Source organism: Podarcis gaigeae (assembly GCF_964106915.1).
Source record: "Podarcis gaigeae genome assembly, chromosome: 14".
Taxonomy (NCBI): Eukaryota; Metazoa; Chordata; class Lepidosauria; order Squamata; family Lacertidae; genus Podarcis; species Podarcis gaigeae.
The window spans coordinates 31,641,430-31,662,989 of NC_139690.1; the positions used below are offsets into that span (position 1 = coordinate 31,641,430).

Here is a 21,560-nt window from a genome sequence, read left to right on the forward strand (position 1 = left end):
ACTCGTCTTGCTTCATTTTGTAGGAATCCATGAATCGTGTCCCAGAGTATTTGGGCACTGAGCAATCAAATTAATCATTATCCTCCTCTACGGCCAATTACAAACATGCATCAGCTTCCATTGGGGCACTCATGTGACCCCCAAGCCAAGAAATCTTTAGAAGACATCTGAAGGCAACCCTGTATTGGGAAGTTGCTCTAGTTACAATGGAGTTGGCTGAAACCCTTTATTTCCACCCCTTGTTTGGTTGGGCTTCCACTCAGAGAGCTGGAGATCTTGACCTTCCTTCTTTCTTCTCTGTTGGCCATCTGGCAAAAGTACCTGCAAGACGGTCACAATCCCTTTCCTTCATACACTTGTCTTTGGCTGACTTGTAGGGAACCAGACAGGGTGCGTTAGGGAGGAGGGAAAATAGAAATGCAATGAGACTTTGCACCAGACTAGCACTTAATAAATGCTAGCATGAATTAGGAAACTCCAGCATCTTACTGTAGGGTTGTTGAGACAGCCCAGTTCTTGAAACTGTTATGGACTACCCCAGATGGGTTTTCATGAAACGCCAGATGGGAAATATATTCAGGCATTGTAATATATACAAATTATTTAATGCTTCTAGCACTAGCCCCCCCAACCATGGGTTATTACAAATCTTTACGGCTACAATCAGCAAATATATCATCGGCGTATATAAAATGTACATATTATAAACACTTGTGAGTATCAGGTCAGATGCACTGATCTTGTCTAAAATAATAGACATATTTCATTTTATTTCTATAACTAGAGAATAGCCTTCTGGGGAATTTCAGTAGAAGCATGTTCTTCATACAGTTCCAATCAGCCCCAGCAACTGCGATTACTGAGTGTTTTGCCCCTAAACATCTGGAGGGCTACAGGTTGGTCTATAGACAAAACAACTTCTTGGTTTATGGAAGTGGAGCAAAGTTTTCCTCTGGAGTGACTTTTTGGATCTTATCAGCAAATCTGGGTTACGCTTTTGCCCTTCTGACGTGGCCTAATTGTGCTTTAACCTCAACCAACAACTTTGTGGAATGGATTGATACGAGAGCTGCTTAAGGTGACCAACGGCTTTCACTTCCTCCTCACAGATAGGCTGCTTCATAATCTGTTGCCTATTTATTATTGTTGCTATCCGCTTGCAGGCCACATCAATTGAGCACAATCATTTCCTCCACGCAGGCACAGAAGTCTCAGCAATGTTATCCTTGGCTATTAAAGAGCCAGGAAAAGTCAAAATGGGAACTGTGCAATTTTACATCCCTAAACAGGCTGGTGCAGAAGGACCAGTGGGGGCTCTCTTCCATTATTTTATCAGGCTAGCCCATGTTTTTTGTTCTCAGGCTACCTATGTGTGAGTGGGCAATTTGGCTCGATTTGCTGGGGGACAAGAAGTAATGCTTTTGAAAAGCATTAGGTGTTAGTGCTTTTGAATACCAGTTGCTGGAAACCTCAGGCATCTTGTTGGCCACTGTGAGAACAGGATGCTTGATCCTAGATGGCTTGATCCAGGAGGGCTCTTTTTAAATTCTTACATTCCAGGTGGGCCTTGAGAATTCATTAAGAGGCTCCCCCACCTTCTCTCCCAGCTAAATTTTGCACTGTGTTAATGGCTCATCCACTCACTAGTTCTCTGTAAGCAAGACCTTACAGAATAGAGCAGTGCTCTGTGCTTAAAGACAAGAACCCTGCATCAAGTAATCCAAATTTTAAGTCCTACGGACATTGAGTGTCAAAGGGCAACACCCTCAAACTGCTACTGAAAACACCAGAAGACCATCAGATCAAAGGGGGCCCACCTTGTCAGGTACCCTGTTCTCACTGTGGTCAACCAGATGGCCCAATTGGAAGCTCACAAACAGGACCTGAGCACACCAGCACTGTCCTCACGTGTGATACCCAGAAACTAGCACAAAGAGGCATTTGGAGGTTCTGTTTACAAGCAAGTGGTATACAAATTTTGTTAAAAACAACCCATTGATAAATTTTCCACCAAAAGGCTGAGCCCACCTCGACTGCCATTTTTATCTGTTCCATCCAGTTCTTCAGAATCTGCCTCCTTTCCCTGATTTCTAGGCTCCAAGCTCCTCTGCCATGTGTAGCTTGTCCCAAACATCTTTATCTACCCAGACACATCTTGGAGGGTGTGGGATGGACAGGGAGGCCAATATTACTTTCTTCAACAAAGCGATGAGGGTTTGAGAAGAGACAAAAAAAATCCCCCTGAGTTTACAAGAGACCAGGGAGGAGAGGAAGAGCCTGTGTTTTTACAGCCTTCGCTCCACTGTTTGGAGAATGATCACTATTTGTCTGGAATGCTTCCGGTTCTTTGCCTGCTTGGGAGTCTCTTCTCTTTCGTTCTCCCCACAACAACCCCCCCCCCAAACCTCTTTTCCTCCTGGGCCAGAGAGAACCAGGAGACAGGACAAAACACAACACTTCGCAGCTGTGCGTCTCCTTCCTCCAGGACCTGGAGTTCACTGGCGATGCTAATTGGTTTTGCAGAAGCCATCAAGACGAACTGTCTCTGAACGCCTCTGAACGGATGATACTCCTAGCTGGAGAGGGACTCTGCAAAGCCCCACACATCTGAGTTGCTTTTCAGACCCTGAGGTGCAAAAGTCACGGTCACATATCCCTGCACTTGAAAATACAAAAGTACAGCCCTTGTAAATGGGGTCCGCTAGAACTCTGACCTATTTGTTTGTAAAATCAGAGCTTTGAGCAGGGCAAGTCTGGGGAGCTTTTTTCAGCCTGAGGGTTGCATTCCCATAAGGACAATCTTCGGGGGGGGGGGGGGGAGCGATGACGGTACATGTCACTGGTGGGCAGTGTCAGAGGCAAAAGTGAGCTTGCCATCCAATGTGAACTTTACCTCTGTACAGCAAGGTAAAGGTAAAGGGACCCCTGACCATTAGGTCCAGTCGTGACCGACTCCGGGGTTGCTCAACTCACTTTACTGGCCGAGGGAGCCGGCGTACAGCTTCCGGGTCATGTGGCCAGCATGACTAAGCCGCTTCTGGCAAACCATAGTAGCGCACGGAAACGCCGTTTACCTTCCTGCCGGAGCAGTACCTATTTATCTACTTACACTTTGACGTGCTTTCGAACTACTAGGTGGGCAGGAGCAGGGACCGAGCAACGGGAGCTCACCCCGTCGCGGGGATTCGAACCACCGACTTTTGATCGGCAAGTCCTAGGCACTGTGGTTTAACCCACAGCGCCACCCTGTACAGTAGTTATCTTCTAGATACATACACCAATCCATTAGGGCGAGCAAAAGTCATGACCAGAGTTCTAAGACACATTCCAGCCAGGCAAAAACATCCAAGGACGGTGATAAGCAAGGCCCGTGAGGGGTGTGGTCTGGAGAAAGGGGTGTGGCTAGGGAGGGGTGTGGCCTGAGGAGAGTCCCAAGGGTTAGAGAGGCCCAAAGGGCTGCATTTGCCCCGAGGTCCTGCTTCCTTGGACTAGCTGGTCAGCAACCGGCGCTGCCCACATGAAACCCAGCCCACCACCCTAGGCAGCTGCCTGCTTGGAAGGGTGAGAGGGCAGCAAGCAAGTGAGTGACCTGAGATCTGTTCAAGTGTGGAAGAATAAGAGCAGCTGTGCAGTGGGAAATTCAGAAGGGCCAGGTCCCTTCATGGTAGTCACAGAAATGCCCTCTTCTAAGATTATACAATATTATACAGCAATCTGATAATTATACAGAAATAATAGTTAGAGATGCATTTCAATGCCCTGGTCACCAGCTCTGCTTTGCACCTTCCTGGTCTGGTGGCAATGTCCTGGAATGGTCATAACCATATTTTAGTGTTCTGTTAGAAGCCGCCCAGAGTGGCTGGGGAAACCCAGCCAGATGGACGGGGTATAAATAAATAATAATAATAATAATAATAATAATAATAATAATTATTATTATTATTATTATTATTATTACATCTTTTGCAGGCCTGGATGAAGGAATGTTTATGTCTGTATATATACCTATAACCTTTTGCATAGCCGGAATGTAATATTGTGTTCTAATCTTGTATTTTAATTGTTGAAACCCTTAGGCTCAAGGGTAATAATTTGTAAATAAATAATAATAATAATAATAATGTGCTTGCTGTAAAAGCCACATCCATTGCTGTGCCCACTTGCCTCTGGCAAAGGCATCTGATTGGCCCCTGTGGGAACAAGATGCTGGACTAGATGGGCCACTGGCCTGATCCTGCAGGGCTCAACTTATCGTCTTAAGTTTTATGTTATGACTCATAATTCGACACTGAGTGCCTGCCATTCGGCTAACCAATTGGGCTAACAACACTAAAATCTAGTTGGTTATATAATTAGAAAATTAAAGAAATCCAAGCAAGCAAGGCTGCAAGAATAAGAGGCAGAGATACATCTGTCTACAGCGCCTTATCCATTTTACTGTAAAATGCTGAACATGAGAAAAAGGCAGACGTAACATTTTAAAAAGTAAGTAGGGTTTTCAAAGTCAATGGTTCTTGGTCACGGTCTCTTCATTTGCTTGCTTAACCATCTTGCTTGGGTTGGGGCCAGTTTCGAGCCTCAAAAAACTTCTTCAAGCCCTCAAGGTTGACGGGTGGGAAATAGGGCCCGATCCTCTTTCGGATCCACCACTTCCCATCTCTGGCGTGGTTACCTCCAGGGCGGCTAAACTTGTACCTGTAGTGTTCGCCCCGAACCCACCTATACAAAGGAACAAAACGCCACAGAGTGAGGGCAGGAACAAAGAATGCAAACTTGCGATTCATATTTGCAAAATGTGCCTTTTAAAATAAATAACTAGGCCCCTACCTCTTTATTTATATTAAAAGTATATATTAAAAGTAACTGCTCTTGCATGTTAAGGTCATCAGAGGAAACCCTCCTGGATACTGTCCAACTTTTTCTTACCTGAAATCCCTAAACAAATGTTTAGGCCCCAAATATCCGAAAGATATTTCTCTGCAAACTCTCTCAGGTGTTATGATGTGTGGCCCCCTTGGTAGTTTCTCCTTCAGAGGTTTCATATATGATTTGCTTCTGTGGTTCTTAGTTGTCTTAACAAATAACATTGTTAGCCTTACATGGGGTAGCAGTACTGCTTGGTTTTGAATGTGGGATTTGTTTTGTATTTCTTAGACGGGTTTCCTTTTTTGTCAGGATCTGTACACTGCTCAGAGAGTTCTGCTGAAGTATGAAGCAGTGTATAAATTAAATGAGCAGGTAAGTCTAATAGCTGCAGTTCCCAATGGCTGTGGCTGATGGGAGTTGTAGTCCACAATGGCCATGAGCGTTCAAGCCCAAAACATCTGGAGGGCACGCAGTTGGTGAAGGCTGCCCTCACATGAGCATCTATTTCATTCGCCAAAACAAGAGAACAGCTGGCAAGGAGAGGGTGAAGGGCCAGCTTATTTGAACCTGGAACCTCAACAGAAGCAACGTCCATGTGTTCCTTAAGCCGTAGTGTGGGGATCTGCTGGAATGACTACTTGGGAGGCTTACAATGCATGAGAGAGAGAGAGAGAGAGAGAGAGAGAGAGAGAGAGAGAGAAAGAATATATCCATAAGAGAAATGAACAGGCCCATATGGAAAAGAGCATTTGGGGAGAGATACAAGCAATGCGCTGTGGGACGTGGGTGGCGCTGTGGGTTAAACCACAAAGTCTAGGACTTGCTGATCAGAAGGTCGGTGGTTTGAATCCCCATGACGGGGTGAGCTCCTGTTGCTCGGTCCCTGCTCCTGCCAACTTAGCAGTTCGAAAGCACACCAAAAAAGTGCAAGTATATAAATAGGTACCACTCCAGCAGGAAGGTAAACGCCGTTTCCGTGCGCTGCTCTGGTTCGCCAGAAGCGGCTTAGTCATGCTGGCCACATGACTGTACGCTGTACGCTGGCTCCCTCGGCCAATAAAGCAAGATGAGCGCCGCAACCCCAGAGTCGGCCATGACTGGACCTAATGGTCAGGGGTCCCTTTACCTTTACAAGCAATGCGGGAGTTGGAGAAGAATGGGGAAAGAAACCATTGTGGGGTGAGGCTGAGTTCTCCCTGCTTATTATCCAAAAGCACACTCTGACAAGTCCGTGCCGAGCAGGCCAGTGCTTCGGAGACGCCACCACACCATGTTGCTTTGCTGGAGAAGTTAATAAAATAACCCACCTTATAAACATGTCAGCATCACATCAGTGCTCATTGGGAATGTCCTCGCTTCGCTACTCAAATACAAAAACAGCCACTGAGTTGGGCAGGAAGGTGAAGCAGCTGCCTTTCCCTCTGCTCAATCCCCTCCGCCGAACACTAGATCCTCAGGGATGTTATACAGCTGTAGCTGAGGAGTCCCTGTGGCTAAATAACAAGAACCCTTTACACATTCGCAACACCTTGCTAAGCTTTGAGCGAATGGACCCTTGTTTAGTAAGGCAAAAAACCATTTTTGCAAAGGAGATATATACACGCAAACCATTTTATTTTATTTTTAATGGTGGTGTTGCACATCACCTTTCAAGTCCTCTGCTAGCTGCTGGGGTGTCATGGAATGTTCACAAACATTCCAACTTCTCTAGGCAAAAGCACCAGCAGTGTTTGGCACGCAGTGTTGACAAACAGCGCAGATCTGGAGCAGAAGTGGAAGGTCAGTCTGGGCAGGAGGGAGAACAGAAGGAGAAAAGCAAAGAGCGCAAAATGATAAGCAGGATCCCTGGGCCGGCAGGAATTGTGCAAAGTTGGATGGTGACGAGGAAGAGGAAGGAGGAGCCAGAGGGACGTTTGCTAAGGAAGTGCAGGAAGGAAGTTATGAAGCTGAGACTTGACAAAATGGTCAGTGCTTGGTAGGGGGGAACGGTCCACCACCAAATCACAGGGAAAGGCAGTCTGTTGTGAGCAGTCTGTTGGGAGGAAGTGAGTAGACAGGCAAAGGAGCTGTTCAATATGAGGAAACGTGGGCTGTGCATGTGTGCATATTAGGAGAAATTTGCTGATGGATTTTCATAAGGACTTTTAAAAACAAACCATTTGGAAACTGATGTGGAAATGTGGGGAACTGAACTTAAGACTGGAAATAGGATAAAGTGAGAGAAACTGAAATGATCAAATACGCCTATCCATACTTAACAACTGGTGACCAGCAGCCTCCATTGGCTGCAAGATCCCATGGGGGTGGGGGTGTGTCAGACAATGTGTTTGCAACCTTCTCCCCTGCACAGCCCTGGGGCACATGCCTCCCCTTCACAGACACTCTGCCCTTTATGAAAGGCATGGTACCTTTTCATGTTCAGTCCCTGCTCCCCAGTTTTGCCTTGGGATTGCCACTCAATCTATTGATGGTGGTTTTGCTGCTGAAAGCTTCTGCTACTCTCTAATTGAGTTTGTTCTATAGATTATTCTGGGGCTTTGTTCTAGTTTCTGATTTAATTCATATATAATTCATATATAATTATATATATATAATTACAAGTGCCAGAGCGCATGGAAATGCTGTTTACCTTTCCACTGCAGCAGTACCTATTTATCTACTTGCACTAGTGTGCTTTCGAACTGCTAGGTTGGCAGAAACTGAGCAATGGGAGCTCACTCCATCGTATGGATTTGAACTGCTGACCTTCTGATTAGCAAGCCCAAGAGGCTCAGTGATTCAGACCACAGGGCCACCTGTGCCCCTGGATATATAAATATATATTTCACATCTTTATAGAATCATAAATATGTAGAGTTAGAAGGGATCGCAAGGGTCATCTAGTCCAACCCCCTGCAATGCAGGACTCTTTTGCACATTGTAGGGCTTGAACCCTGAGATTCTCATGCTCTACCAGTTGAACTATCCCACTCTCTAGGTGGCTAACAAAAGTAACAAATAAATGTATAACAAAGAAAGGAACTGGAAAGTTGGAGTAGAGTATCTTACGAAACTACAACCCAATTCAACAGAAGACAATGTAATAAAATAAAAAGCAGCACATTTAAGAGTCAAGGATACTTCCCCTCTTCATCCCCCTTCCCTCTTGCCAAGGCACATCCTGAAATGAAGCTTTTATGCCATGCTTTTATGCCTTTAAATTTTTTTTAAGCCACTTGGAGACTCCTTATATGTTAAGCAACCATTAAAGTGACTGACTGAAGTCTCTACTTAGCTGTCCCTGACAAATCTGTATTCCAAGCCAATAACCTGCTTCTCTTGCAGCTGCTTTTTAAAAGAGGAACAGTACTTCTCTTCTCTTCCCCCTGTCAACACGCATGTGCGTGCATGCACGCGCGCACACACACACTCCTTCCAAACCCAGGGACTGAAGTGTTAGTCCCACCGTGTTTACTTTTCAGAAGCACAATATTTCCTGCTAATAATTAAAGCATTACTGCCTCTTGACATTTCCCAGGTCCAGCCAGCTTTGCAAGCCAGGCAGGCTGCTTCATGGGATGCTATGGTTTCAGGCACTGTGCTGCTCCCTGCCTGGGGAACACCCCCACCCAAATTCCCAAGTGAGAAAACACAGTCATCTTATGGAGCATCCTAGCTTTCTGGAAAACCGATGAGCCTTTGGTGACATCTTTTCCCATTCAACTCACTTTATTGCTGGTTTGGCAATTTGCTCTTGGTGACACAAGGTGTGTTTTCAGCTGCTCCTAAATCCCACAGATTGGATTTCACTGCTGAAACTGGGGTGATGGTGGTGTTTAGTGGAAGAGCATCTGCTCTGCATGTAGAATGTCCTGGCTTGGGAGAGACTCCCTTCCTGAAACTTTGTAGAGTCAGATGGGTGAATGGTTTGACTCAGCAGAAGGCAGCTTCTCTTAGTTCTATATTCAAAATCATGAGGACTGGAATCTTGCTTTATTTCCAATGAAACAGCCATAGAGCATCAGCGGTAGAGCATCTGCATTGCATGCAGAAGCCCCCAGGTTCAATCACTTTTAATCTCCGGGTAGGACTGGGAGATATGGGGCACAGGTGGTGCTGTGGGTTAAACCACAGAGCCTAGGACTTGCCGATCAGGAGGTCGGCAGTTCAAATTCCCGCGATGGGGTGAGCTCCAGTTGCTCTGACCCAGCTCCTGCCAACCTAGCAGTTCGAAAGCACATAGATAAACGTGCAGTACCTACTGCTCCAGTGGGAAGGTAAACAGCGTTTCCGTGCGCTGCTCTGGTTTGCCAGAAGCGGCTTAGTCATGCTGGCCACATGACCCAGAAGCTATATGCCGGCTTCCTCGGCCAATAAAGCGAGATGAACGCCACAACCCCAGAGTCGGTCACGACTGGACCTAATGGTCAGGGGTCCCTTTACCTTTACCTAGGACTGGGAGATACTCTCTGTCTGAAATCCAGGAGAACCACTGCCAGTCAGTGTAGACAATACTGAGCAAGATGGACCAGTGGTCTTAGCTGTTAGAAGGCAGCTTCCTTGGTTCTTATTTCTGCCATGCCTCGAATCCTGCATTCAGAAAGGCCCGGCTGGAGAAGGGCAGGCCACAGCTCCCCACTTCGCCTTGCCAAGGCCTAAGCGCCATTTGTTTCCACATCAACATTCCGCAATTTCCTTCTCAAGCCCGGGAGCAGCTGTGCGGCTGAGATGCAACCAGCTATCTGCCTGCGATGACATCTCCCAACTGTGAAAGTGTTAAAAATTAGCAGCAATATTTGAGCTGTTATGGCCAGGGTCTAAATCTTCCAGACAGCTGTAATTAGTTGCAGAGGCTGCAGCTGTCCCTCTGGAACAGATGAGATGGTTTTGGAGGGGAAACCCAAGCACACAATCTCTCTTTCTCATACACACACACACACACACACACACACACACTCACAACTGGCAAGACTGCAAAAATGTCACCCTACTTTCAATGTTAGGCTCTCTTACAGAAATGACAAATTGAGGGGGTCCATGGGAAGTATCAACGCTCATGGTACAATGACGCTGAAATGTCACTCTGTCCGACACGGAATGGTCATTGTCAAGAGACATCGAACTGCAGAAGGGCAATGCATGCCTGGAAATGCAAGTCTTTAGAACTTGCCAGTGGAGCAGATCGATTGCAGTATGTTCAAACGCATGACACACCAGGCGATAGGCTTACCATATTCTGCTCATGTGGCTGACCACTGAGCTGTGGCCCCCCTCGATTCTCATGGGTGGGGGAGACCTCAAGGAAAAGTTGGTGCTAAGTGTTGCCCTCCTTACGATTCCGCTGGGATTTGTTTCCAAGCAAGCAAATTTAGGTTTGGGGCACAAGGAGAGCAGGCTGTTGACTTTCAAGCTAATGTTCTGTGACACTGGAAAAAATCCAGTATCAATCTCTTTCCTAATTGAAATCTAATTGTCCTTTCTCACTTAAGCAAAACCACATTCATGTGGCTGCAACCACCTCCTGCAACAGCGAGCTAAATCACTTCTTAATTTTCTTAGCTGAAACCTCCAGCATTTCAGATTTATGGTGGTTAAATATTTTACAAACCATTGGCTGGGCCCTGATATTTCACGTGCGGACATTTTGCAAACTTCACTTTGCTTGAAGTCAAGTTTCACACTCAATTAGGTTGCTCCCAACTCCACAATGGCGTCATTAAAAATAATAAAAAATAGTAATAACCAAGTCACCTGTTTTTCATTCCAAATTTATCACACTGGCTGCAACAACAACTACCCCTCCCCCCATCGCAAGTGTAAAATAAAAAAGGCCAAACAACCCCCTGCCTCCTTTTCTCTAAAGCTTTTCATTTTGAAGGCATTAACTCACTTGGAAATTCCTTTAGCTAGTGGGAGAAGTGCTGACCCAAACGGACAATGGGAAGGTGTTTCCCCCCCATCAGTTTGCCCCCAACTACAAACTATGTTATCCATTTCCATTATTTTTCTATCCCTTTGAGAAAGGGTGAAAAAATTGTACCCATGGGGTCAGTTTCCATTGGAACGTATCTCTGTTCATGAGGTAACCAGGCCAATGGCCCCTCCCTCAAACTGGTCAGGGGTGGGGATGTGTATTTTGACTGAGCACCGCTGAATAGCTCAGTCGGAAAGAGCATGGTGCTGATAACACCAAGGTTGCAGGTTCAATCTTCATATGGGACAGCTGCATATTCCTACATTGCAGGGGGTTGGACTAGATGATTCTTAGGGTCCCTTCCAACTTCCAATAGAATAGGGTCCCTTCCAATAGAATCCTATTCCAATAGGGTCCAACAGGGTCCCTTCCAATAGAATCCTATTGTCTCTATGTCTATATTTTCAGACTCTGAGCGTGACAACACACTGCCTCTTTTAATGATGTATGAGGATCCAAAGGCCCATCTAGTCCAACCTCCTGTTCACAGGAGGCCAACCAGATGCCCCAAAGGGAAGTCAGTAAGCAGGACCCCTTATTATTCACAACAATAAGGGCCATGCTACTTGCAGGGTGGGAGTGCCCAAAAATAATCCTATATCATCACTGAATTTCCCGTGGGTTAGGCTTACCTTGGTGGAGTTTTGCCCTCGAACGGATTGAAGGCTATCAGAGATAAAACCTCCTTCTCGTTGGCCAAAAGCTTTCCGGCTAAGTGGATTACCCATTCATTTTGTTCGTAAGTCTTGAAAAAGAACACATGGGAGAGGAAGAGGATAAACATAAGGAGGAGGAGGAGGAGGATAATATTAAGTGGTCTATCTGTCTGTCCATCTGTTCTCTATGCATTTGGACACCTCTTGGGATATTGTTGCCCAGTTTGGCATAACAGTACCTGAGATGGAGGAGTGTTAAAATACCACTGGACACTACTGTGAATCAAGATGGCGGACCAAACCATTACTCAATCTGGCATGACAGTGCACAAGATAGAGGAGCAGGTTTTGGTCTACATTGGGGTACCACTGGACACCATTTGGAATCAAGATGGTGGGCTTTTCCAAATGGCACTGATTTTTTTTTGGCAGGGGGCGTTCTTGGAATTCTTGAACTAACAACAACAACAAATGATCAGAACTGTCTAGAAGGCTTGTAAATTGCTGCAATAAGGTAATTAAATAAGCCATGTGCATGTGCAGAACAGCCTTTGCCAATCTGGTGCTCCTGGGTGGGTGACTTTGCAGAAGCCCCAAACCTCAGGACATAAATACAGAATACACCTCCTTCACTGTCAAATAAACATGGCTAGCCTCTTCACATTGAGGAGCCAGAAGCAATAGTTGATTTGCCATATTTTGAGGGAATAACAGGGAATGACTTCATACTACTGTTTTACTGGTTTGATGCATTTTATTTTCAATGATATTGAGTACTGTTTTTATCCTGTACGCCATTTGCGAGATAAAAAAAATATGTTTGCAGTCACCATTAGTCCTACACAGAGCAGACCCACCGATAATAACGGGCATGACTAACTTAGATCTATTCATTGCAGTGGGTTTACTACAAGCTAGTTGGATATAACCCAGCAAGTGATTTATAAATGTTTTCAATAAATAAATGAACAAACAAACGAAACCAAGTGAGGATTCAAACCGAGATGTCCACAGTTCTATTCCGAGTCTCTACCCTGCGTTGAGACCCGCATCCCACTGAACAAAGGCAAAACTGAAACATGTAGGGCTCAGTGAGTGGGTAAAAAATAGAATATAGCACTGCAAATTGTACCTGGAAAGCTCTCCAGACCTCCTAATGAGTTTCAGGCACTGTAAATAAGAAGGGATCCTCCTACCCCCAGGTTTGGTTTCTGCGTTGCCTGGTCCTCTGCAGGCAGATTTTATACTAAGCAAGCAGCAGGGGACAGTGTAGGAAAACAAAATTCAGCCATCCTATCTGCATGACCATGTCGAAGTTCAGAGGGTTACTCAGCGTTTTGGGGCTATATACCAGTTAAATATTTGTGACTCCTCTCCTCTGGGATAGGAGGATCCCGGGTGGATAGGATAACATTGGGCTCTGACAGCCACTGAAGCTCTTATTGGAATAGTTTGGGAGAAGCCTCTTTCAAAACAGCTCTGATGACCCTTTCCATTTAAAACGGGACTCTGTGCCTCGGTCCCAAACTTTATTATGAGTTCTTATTGATATGCTTCAGGAATTATTACCCTGACTTAGGGGAAGGGTTGTAGCTCAGTGGCAGAGCGTCTGGTCCCTGGTTCAATCCCTGACAACATCTCCAACTAAGGCTGGGAGAGACCCCTGTCGCCTTTGCATCCGGTCCCTCCTACATGTGGCCCCTGGAAAGCTGCCCAGGTGGGAATGCGGCCCTTGGTCTGGAAATAGGGTATACACTGGGAGGCACAAGAAGGAACCTCAAAGGTTTTTGCCATCTTGCTTCTGGGGAGTCAGATAACAGAACTTTCTTGAGGCCACACCAGCCTTCCTGCATCTGGTGCCCTCCAGCTGTTTGGGACTACAAATCCTATCAGCCTTAGCCAGCAAAGAATCTGGGAAGTTTCCAGAGGTTGTGCCACCTTTTATTTATTTAAACCCCACGAGTAACCTGGATGGTTCCCAACAGGTGGCTTACTCCAGAAGCCACAGGCAAGTCTCCTTTAAGTGTTCCTGAGCCCAACTCATTGTCCCTGGGTTAGAGGGGAAACTTTGAAATATTAATGCAGAGATACTGGCTTTTAAAAGCCACTATCAGCATTATCAAAGGCTATTGGTCTTCATTGTCTGAGTACTATGAGTGGGCTTAGCTATTGTCCAGAACAAAGGAGGCATGGAGTCCCTGCTGTACAGCAGTTTTGCAATCTGAACAGGATAAGAAAATCCTTACCCTATAACTCTGCAAGCTCTCTCTCTGCATGCACATTTCTTTATTTAGAAGTTTTAAGGTGATGCTTGCTGGCTTTGAGTCATTGTCCTTCCAAGTTGACTTAGCTCAAGACACACCCCGTGTTTGCAATAAATTCAGTGTATCCCCTCCTAATCTACATGTCTGATGTTTGTGAACTCTGCTCTAACAGCTCCATTCTTTTCAATGGGGATTGCAGAGGAGAGCTTCCTTGTGGATTTCTCTGTGGGCATCTCTCCAGGATAAAGCAGGATTTAAAAGCAAACAAGCCCCACAGCAACATAGGCCAGTATTATTCCAAACAGAAGCACCCCTGGCTGGAAGATGATACAAACACATTGCCTTATAAGCAGCCACTGGGATGGTCATTACATCATATGAAATGTATCAATTACATAACGAAAGGTGCGCATGGCTCCCAATGCTTCTATTCATAGAGGAGGCATCCCACTGCCTCTCTGCATGATGCTTTGGCCTTCCTCCTTTCTCACAAGGAAGCACCCCCAGAAAAAACAACTGATAAGATGGACACAACAGACTGACAACATAGGAAGCTGCCTTCTACTGAGTCATTGGTCTACCAAGCTCAATATTGTCTACACTGAATGGCAGTGGCTCTCCAGAATTTCAGGCAGCAGTCTCTCCCAGCCCTGGATGCCATTGCAGATTGGACCTGGGGGTCTTCTGGATGCAAGACAGATGCTCTATAACTCAGCTATGGCCCAATCCCCAGGTCAGCTACCTTTGGCCTCAAAGGACAGGCCTCTTCTTGGGGTACAAGCATGTCACAAACCTCCAATTTTAATTCAGGATCAAAAGCATATTATAGTTATTAGAAGAATAATTGGGGGGGGGATGTACGTTGAGGTATTTGGAAGTCACATTGATTCCTCTTCACTGTCGTGTACTCAGCATCAAATAGCTGCCTGATTTCTTCTGCAGACAAGAGGAAGACCTGCAAGTGTGTAAGCGGACTGGTCACGTCTCTGCCAGCAACAAATGAAGGACACTAATTGAGAGCTACGGCTCTCACGGGAGGCCGAGACACTCAAAACAAAGAGCGGTTTATAAGAAGGAGAGAGAGAGAAATGAAGAGAGGATATTATATTTGGCTAATAAAATTATGGTAACAGCAGCCCTTTCTTGGGAAGCAGTGTTGCGTTATATGAAATACAATTAAAAGCACTTCTGGGGCAGCAATTAAGCAACAGTCTGCTAACAAATTGCTCCTCAGGGCCGGGCATTCCAGGACAAATCCTCAAGCGTCTGAAATTTTGGATGTGCCAGCTATTCAAACATGTGAAAAGTGAAGGGACCTCGGTCAGCCATGACAGGCTTTGGGCCTACTCCTTTCAACAGATTGTGTGCTGCTCTGGTGGAAGTCTTGTCACTCGCCTCAAAAGGGGAAACTGTTTTCAGGAAGCCTGGACAAGAGAGTGTCATATATCAAGCAGTGATGAGGTGTAAAGAGCAACCTGTCACGAGCCACACAATGGGATGGGAAAAGATCTTCTCCATCCACCTCCCGGCCCTGTTTGGCTTTCAGCAGCTTGTCAAGTATTGGGTTGCCTCAGGTGTTCCAGCTGGCCCCATTCAGCAGCCCACAGTACCAGTGCCATCAACCTTGAAAGTTATTCTGCAGGCTGGGATGATAATAAAGGCCTGTTGAAAATATAAAAGGGTGTCATGGGGATATGAACACCAAAATAGTCCTATAGGACAGGACTTCCCAAACTGTGGTCCCCAGACCAACAGTGGTCTTTGAGCTTCATTCAGGCGGTCCATGCCATGCCTGTGGATTAAGCATTCATCTTGATCTTTAACTGTGTTTGATTTCTTACTTATTGTACTTTAATGTATTTACGATTGGAGTTACAGGAACCACCCCACAAAATCTGGCAATGATACCTTAAAAGTTGTCCAAATACAACTTTCCAAAATATAGAGCAGAAGAAAGAAGAAGATGGGCCCCAGTTCCACTGGTTTTGATAGTTCTTTTAATTTCCAAGCCCATTTTGATTTGGAGGCCCAAAAATAAGCTGTGGCGATTCAGGTAGCTGCTTTTGAGATGAAAGGGGAAGCTGTCGAATTGTGCCGCATCTATGGCTTTCTTCCTGAGTAGGGCATATTATTACAGAGTCTGGAGAAAGCATTGCATAGTGTGCACATATAACTGTGTCACTGAGCATGATCCCAAGTGAGCCTTGCATGTGGCTTTCTAGCATTTACATCCCTGAGTTCCTGCTTGTTATTTTAGTAAGTGAGAAGACTCTGCGGGTTAAAGCATCAGGGCCATTCTCCCTTCTTCAACTGCTGCTTGGCTTTTAGTTTAATGCCCTTGAACCTTCTGATTTTTTGAGCACCAAAACAGAGCGCAACATCATGAGGTACTCAGTGTTTCTAAGATCAAGACTGACACCCTGCAGAGCAGAGACAATGGGAAAGGTGGACATCAGGGTCAAAGGGCCTGCTGTGGCTTCCAACTGAAGCCACCATGAATACAGAAAACACTGGTCCTTCTGTGGCTAGTGAGGGCTGTTGATGGCTACTAGCCATGACTGCTATGCTCTGCCTCCACAGCTGAAGGCAGTAATGGTTCTGAATACCAGTTGCTGGGAGGGGGACAAGAGTCCTTCTGTGCTCGAATCCTGCTAGCACGTTTCACACAGGCAACTTGTTGGACACTGTGAGAGAAGGATACTGGACTAGATGGGCCTGATCCAGCAGGCCCTCTTTGTTGAGATCTGCAGCTCTAATCAAAATCACTTTACACCCAATGGATGCTCTTTCGAACAACTTCAGACTAGTGCAGGAGTAGCCAATATGGTGCCCTCCAGAGGCAGTTGGAGTGGCGAACACAAGCATGGCCAATTGTAAGGGATAATGGGGATTGTAGTCCAACTATGTTTGGGTGGCACCAGGTTGACTATCCCTGGACTAGAGCCTCATACCTGTGTTGGGAACGCACCTGGAAAGCAGCAAACCACATGAGCCAGTCCAGGCGATAGTGGTACGGACTTATGAGGCAGGGTCTCCTGTGTAGGTCCCCAGGTTTACACTTGAATTCATACTCTTCCCAAATAGCAGCAGGGTTGTTGGGATCCAGGCTGGACGTCCCTTGAATGATGACCTCGGTTCTGTCTTTGGTGATGCTGTGAAAAGACATGCGGAATTATTCTCTGGAGTTTCGGGAAACCCCAATCCCAAATCTGAACTTGGGCAGCCTGCAGTTGCAAGAGGAAAAAGCAGCCAGCAACTCCAAACAGAGCACAAAGACCAAATCTCATGGGGCATGTTTCAGAGGAGCAAAGAAGAGAGAGGTTGTGGCATTCAAGCCCTGCTTGCGGGATTCCCATGGACACCTGGTGGAACACTGAAGGAAGGACCTGCTGGACTGAATATACCTTTTATTTGATCCAGCAGGGCTCCTCCTGTTAGCTGCGAGAGCTGGGAATGGAATGGCTATGTTCAGAGGCAGTTTATCTCAGACTAGTACATGCTGGGAGAAAATACTGAGGGAGATGGACTGATGTTCTGACTCAGCATTTCGTGAAAAGGTGTATATTTGACGCACCATTGAAAAAGCCTGCAAAGACCCCATTGCACCCCTGCCCCACCCCTTTTGAGGTTACTCCTGGGTTTGCTGTAATGTGCACATGTGCGGTTGCACACATATCAGACACGTCTAAAACGATTGCGGCCTGTACTTAAATCACCCCTTTTAATAGAAACGGTGAGGACTAGAATCTTAGTTCAGTGGAAGAGCACATGCACAAGGCCCCCAGGTTCAACTACCAGCATCTCCAGGTAGGGCTGGGAGAGACCCCTGCCTGAAACCCTGGAAAGCTGCTGCCAATCAGTGCAGACAATACTGAACTAGATGGTCTGACTCAGTACAAGACAGCTTTCTCTGTACTCTAAAACATCTGGAAGACACAGGCTGGGGGGAGCAGATGGTCCTCTGCCCTGATTCAACTAAGCCATCTCTTATTCTATTTGATCACTGTCTTCTGGCAAAAGAGCACATTCCTTGGGTCTAGTACTGGCTGGCTGCTCTAACGGGGACCACTTAGAATTATCCCTACCTCCAGTTCAACAGATTCCCAGCCCCTGCCCCAGCCAAGGACCTCCGCCCCCGCCCCACCACTGTTGCTCAGTGAGCTGAGTTATGAGAGGTGGCCCACTGCCCAATGTTCATGAACACACTGTAAATCCAGGACACCAAATTACTAATAAAAAGCCTGTTCCTACTGTGCTATTCAAAATATGTCAGCCTTCACATAATCATATATTCATTATGAGCTGCAATCCTCTTTTTATTGGTTTACATAGGCTGGAATTACGAATGCATTTATAGCAGGGGTTTCATCGCATGCTCGCGGGGTTCTGGTAACTGTCGAAAGGGAAATGGTCAACCTGAAGAGAGAGGGAGGGAGCGAAGGAGTTAAGAGGAAGGAACAACAATGGCAGGACAATACACCCCCACTCCTCCGAAGGAGCCAAGGTAATTCAGGAGGTGTAAGAAGAGGCACAACGGTTACACCCCTTTCTAACTCATCGCCAAAGGCTCTTAATGATGTGGCAGAAAAGAGACAGCTTTTGCAGGGCTATCAGGACAGGACAACAGATTCTGGCAGGAGCTCAGTCTCTTTTCTGCCACATCATTAAGAGCCTTTGGCGATGAGTTGGAAAGGGGTGTAACCGTTGTGAAGAGGAATCAATGTGACTTCCAAATACCTCAACAAACATCCCCCCCCCAATTATTGTTCCAATAACCATAATATGCTTTTGATCCTGAATTAAAATTAGAGGTTTGTGACATGCTTGTACCCCAAGAAGAGGCCTGTCCTTTGAGGCCAAAGGTAGCTGACCTGGGGATTGGGCCATAGCTGAGTTATAGAGCATCTGTCATCTGTTTGCATCCACTCTCTAACCAACTGAGCCAACCTTTCCTCATAGGGGAGGTGCTCCAATCCCTTGGTGATTTTGGTTGCCATTTCAAAGGCCACTTCTTTAAACCTCATGGAAAATCTTACCTGTGCATCCCTCCAAAACCCCTCCTCCCTCCCATGAGATCTGGAAGGGCACAAGTGGCAGGCAGACCCCAGGATTTAGCATCCCTGCTGTGGATGAAACCACTGTGCCACTTTGGCTTGCCAATTAAAAGGTCGGCGGTTTGAATCCACGCGACGGGGTCAGCTCCTGTTGTTCAGTCCCAGCTCCTGCCAACCTAGCAGTTCGAAAGCACAAAGTGCAAGTAGATAAATAGGTACCACTCCAGCGGGAAGGTAAACGGCATTTCTGTGCGCTGCTCTGGTTTCGCCAGAAGCGGCTTAGTCATGCTAGCCACATGACCTGGAAAAACTGTCTGTGGAAGCGGACAAACACTGGCTCCTTTGGCCTGTAAAGCGAGATGAGCGCCGCAACTCCAGAGTCCTTCGCGACTGGACTTAATTGTCACGGGTCCCTTTACCTTTACCTTGACCCTGACCCTAGTAGAGAGCCATACCTTCCAAAGGCCCCATAGGTATTGACTATCCTGAGAGGGTTGAAGGACGTGTTCATGACTTGTCGGGAGCTTAGCAGATTGATAACCACCGGGACGCTGAGGAAGGCAATCAGGACCCCAAAAGATAGGTTCACTCCCTTGCGGATGTAGCAGCCTGTGGAAAAGGAGAGGTAGAAACCGTAAGTGATATATTCTTGCTTTGGGGACATACATTTAATGTGCTCCGGAATCAGCTTAGGACAAGGTTGGGAAACCTTTTCTGGCCCTAGTGCTTCATTCTCTCGTGGACAACTATTCAGGGGCTTTAGGCCAGCGGTCAGAGGGGCCAGAGGGAGGGAGTGGAAAGACGACTGGATGCATTCTTACCTCTGTATGTTGGCCACATTCCAGCCAGACTAGAGATCCAAGCAGGCAAGCGAGCAAGCTGGAGGCCTAAATAGCCACACTTGGGCCTGGGTCTGAGATTACTCACCCGCCTGGCTTGGGATGTTCTGTTGCTGGGGTGGGGAAGAAAGACACAACACCTCATGAGGGTCCCTGCAATGCACTATTCCTCTAAGGATGCCAACCGCTTTCAAGATGGCAGACCTTCTGCACTGAGCCTCACGCCAAGAATGGGCAAGCCTCAGACCTGCAGGATTTCTACTTGGCTTTCGCTAGAACCTTGAGGTCCACCAATGGCTCAGAAGGGTGGATGCTGAATTGAGGGAAATGGTGTCCCTCTCAGCGGGCACTGGCTTTCAGGAGCTCACACAGAGATGCTTACACTCACACACACACACACACACACAGAGAGAGAGAGAGAGAGAGAGAGAGAGAGAGAGAGAGATGTTTCCTACTCAAGGTTTTCTGATTTCAGCAGGCTAGTTTAGGCTTTATGTTGGTGCTCTTGGCATCAACTGTTCCTGATCTGGTGCAAATGACCCAGAGTTCTAGAAGTAGTTCCTGCTCTTCCTTCTTCCTGAGCCTGATCAAGGCCACGGTGACTTAACAATTAAACGACCAGAAGCTGTGATGTCTCAAATGACAACATTGCCCAAAAGCAGAGCAGGATCCAAACACTCATTCACTCACATTTATGATTTCTGTCCCCCACTTCCCTCTCTCGTCCCCCCTCTTCCTGTCTCTGTTCTTTTGTCACCCCACAACTCTCTTTTCTCCTCCCATCGCAATGCTAAAATTCGGACTGCAAACTCCTTTGGTGCATGTCCTTCCCCCCCTTTTTGGTTTGCTTATCTTGCTATACAAAGTGCAACACACACACCCTGCAAGTGGTCTCTGGCAGGACAGTGACTTGGTAGATCGGAGAGTCTGGTTTCCCCCTGTCACTGTCCTTGGGGCCATTTGTGACCTGGATTCCCCCCCCCCACAGCCAATAAGAAAACGAGCATTTGCTCAACCTCCCCCTCCCCACCCCCAGCCCCTGCCTGCAACATTGCGGGCCTCAGCCAATGGGCTGTGCCATATCTTTATGAAAATCTGCTTTTCTCTAAATAGTCTGGGAAGGGACTAAAAAGAAGAATGTCTAAAATGCTGCTCAGTTAACAACAAGCCCTAGTGTAGAGAAGCCATTTCTGGCTTGGGGAGAATTTTCTGTTCTTTCTTCTGGATGGCATTGAAATTAAGTATACGCTTGGGGTCCATCTGAGAAGGGAGTTTTAGTCTGAAATACCAGGAGTGCCAACTTGAAGAAAATATTGGGGGGGCAGGTAAACCCCGCTCTGCACAATTGATCACATGAAGCGGTAAGCGAATGCTATTTGAATCGCAATGCCCATCAACCAAGCTTTGATGTATCACCAGATTGCAATGTTTGGCTGGTGATATATCACAATGTTGAAAACCTCACATTGCCCAGCCCTATTTTGTACTACAACTCCCATTAGTCCCAGCCAACATGGCAGATGGGAGTTGTAGTCCAAAGCATTGGCGGGGTGGGTGGGCAGTTTGCCAAAGGCAAAGGCTGTTTTTTTATTATTTTAGATGCATCAACCGATCCAGGGAAGTAGGTTGGCAGCATCCCTAAAAGACTAAGATACAGCTGTACCTTTGCAAATGGTCACCGGAAGCTACTGAGAATTGGACAAATAAGCAAAACTGACCCTTGCTGCATCCTGCTGCTTTTTGAAAAGAGAGACAGAGAGACAGACAAATAAAAATAATAATAACTGACTAGCATGGAGAGTTCCTCTTTTCCATCTCTGCAGGGAAACAATGCTTGTTTAAGCCTTTCTGCTACCCTGATAAACTGTTTAGTCTGAGAATATTTTGGGAGCAGTTTTTCATTGAAAAGGGAGGTCTGGACCCCTGAG

At 46.4% G+C, this 21,560-nt stretch overlaps 1 protein-coding gene across 4 annotated transcripts in view; it reads right to left on the reverse strand.

Annotated features, from left to right (window-relative positions):
* Positions 1–4,416: 4,416 nt before the first annotated feature.
* Positions 4,417–21,560, reverse strand: part of LMF1 (lipase maturation factor 1) — a 150,785-nt gene continuing 133,641 nt past the window's right edge. For 3 of the 4 annotated variants that reach the window (XM_083710857.1, XM_083710858.1, XM_083710859.1), the window contains 4 exons: positions 19,249–19,402; positions 16,708–16,891; positions 11,452–11,564; positions 4,417–4,719 (listed from right to left, as the gene is read on the reverse strand). In XM_083710857.1, coding sequence (XP_083566983.1) covers positions 4,542–4,719; positions 11,452–11,564; positions 16,708–16,891; positions 19,249–19,402 — 629 coding nt within the window. In that variant the 3' untranslated portion in view covers positions 4,417–4,541. Of the gene's footprint in view, positions 4,720–11,451; positions 11,565–16,690; positions 16,892–19,248; positions 19,403–21,560 lie in introns of all 4 variants that reach the window. The other variant, XR_014557718.1, reaches the window with a different exon arrangement.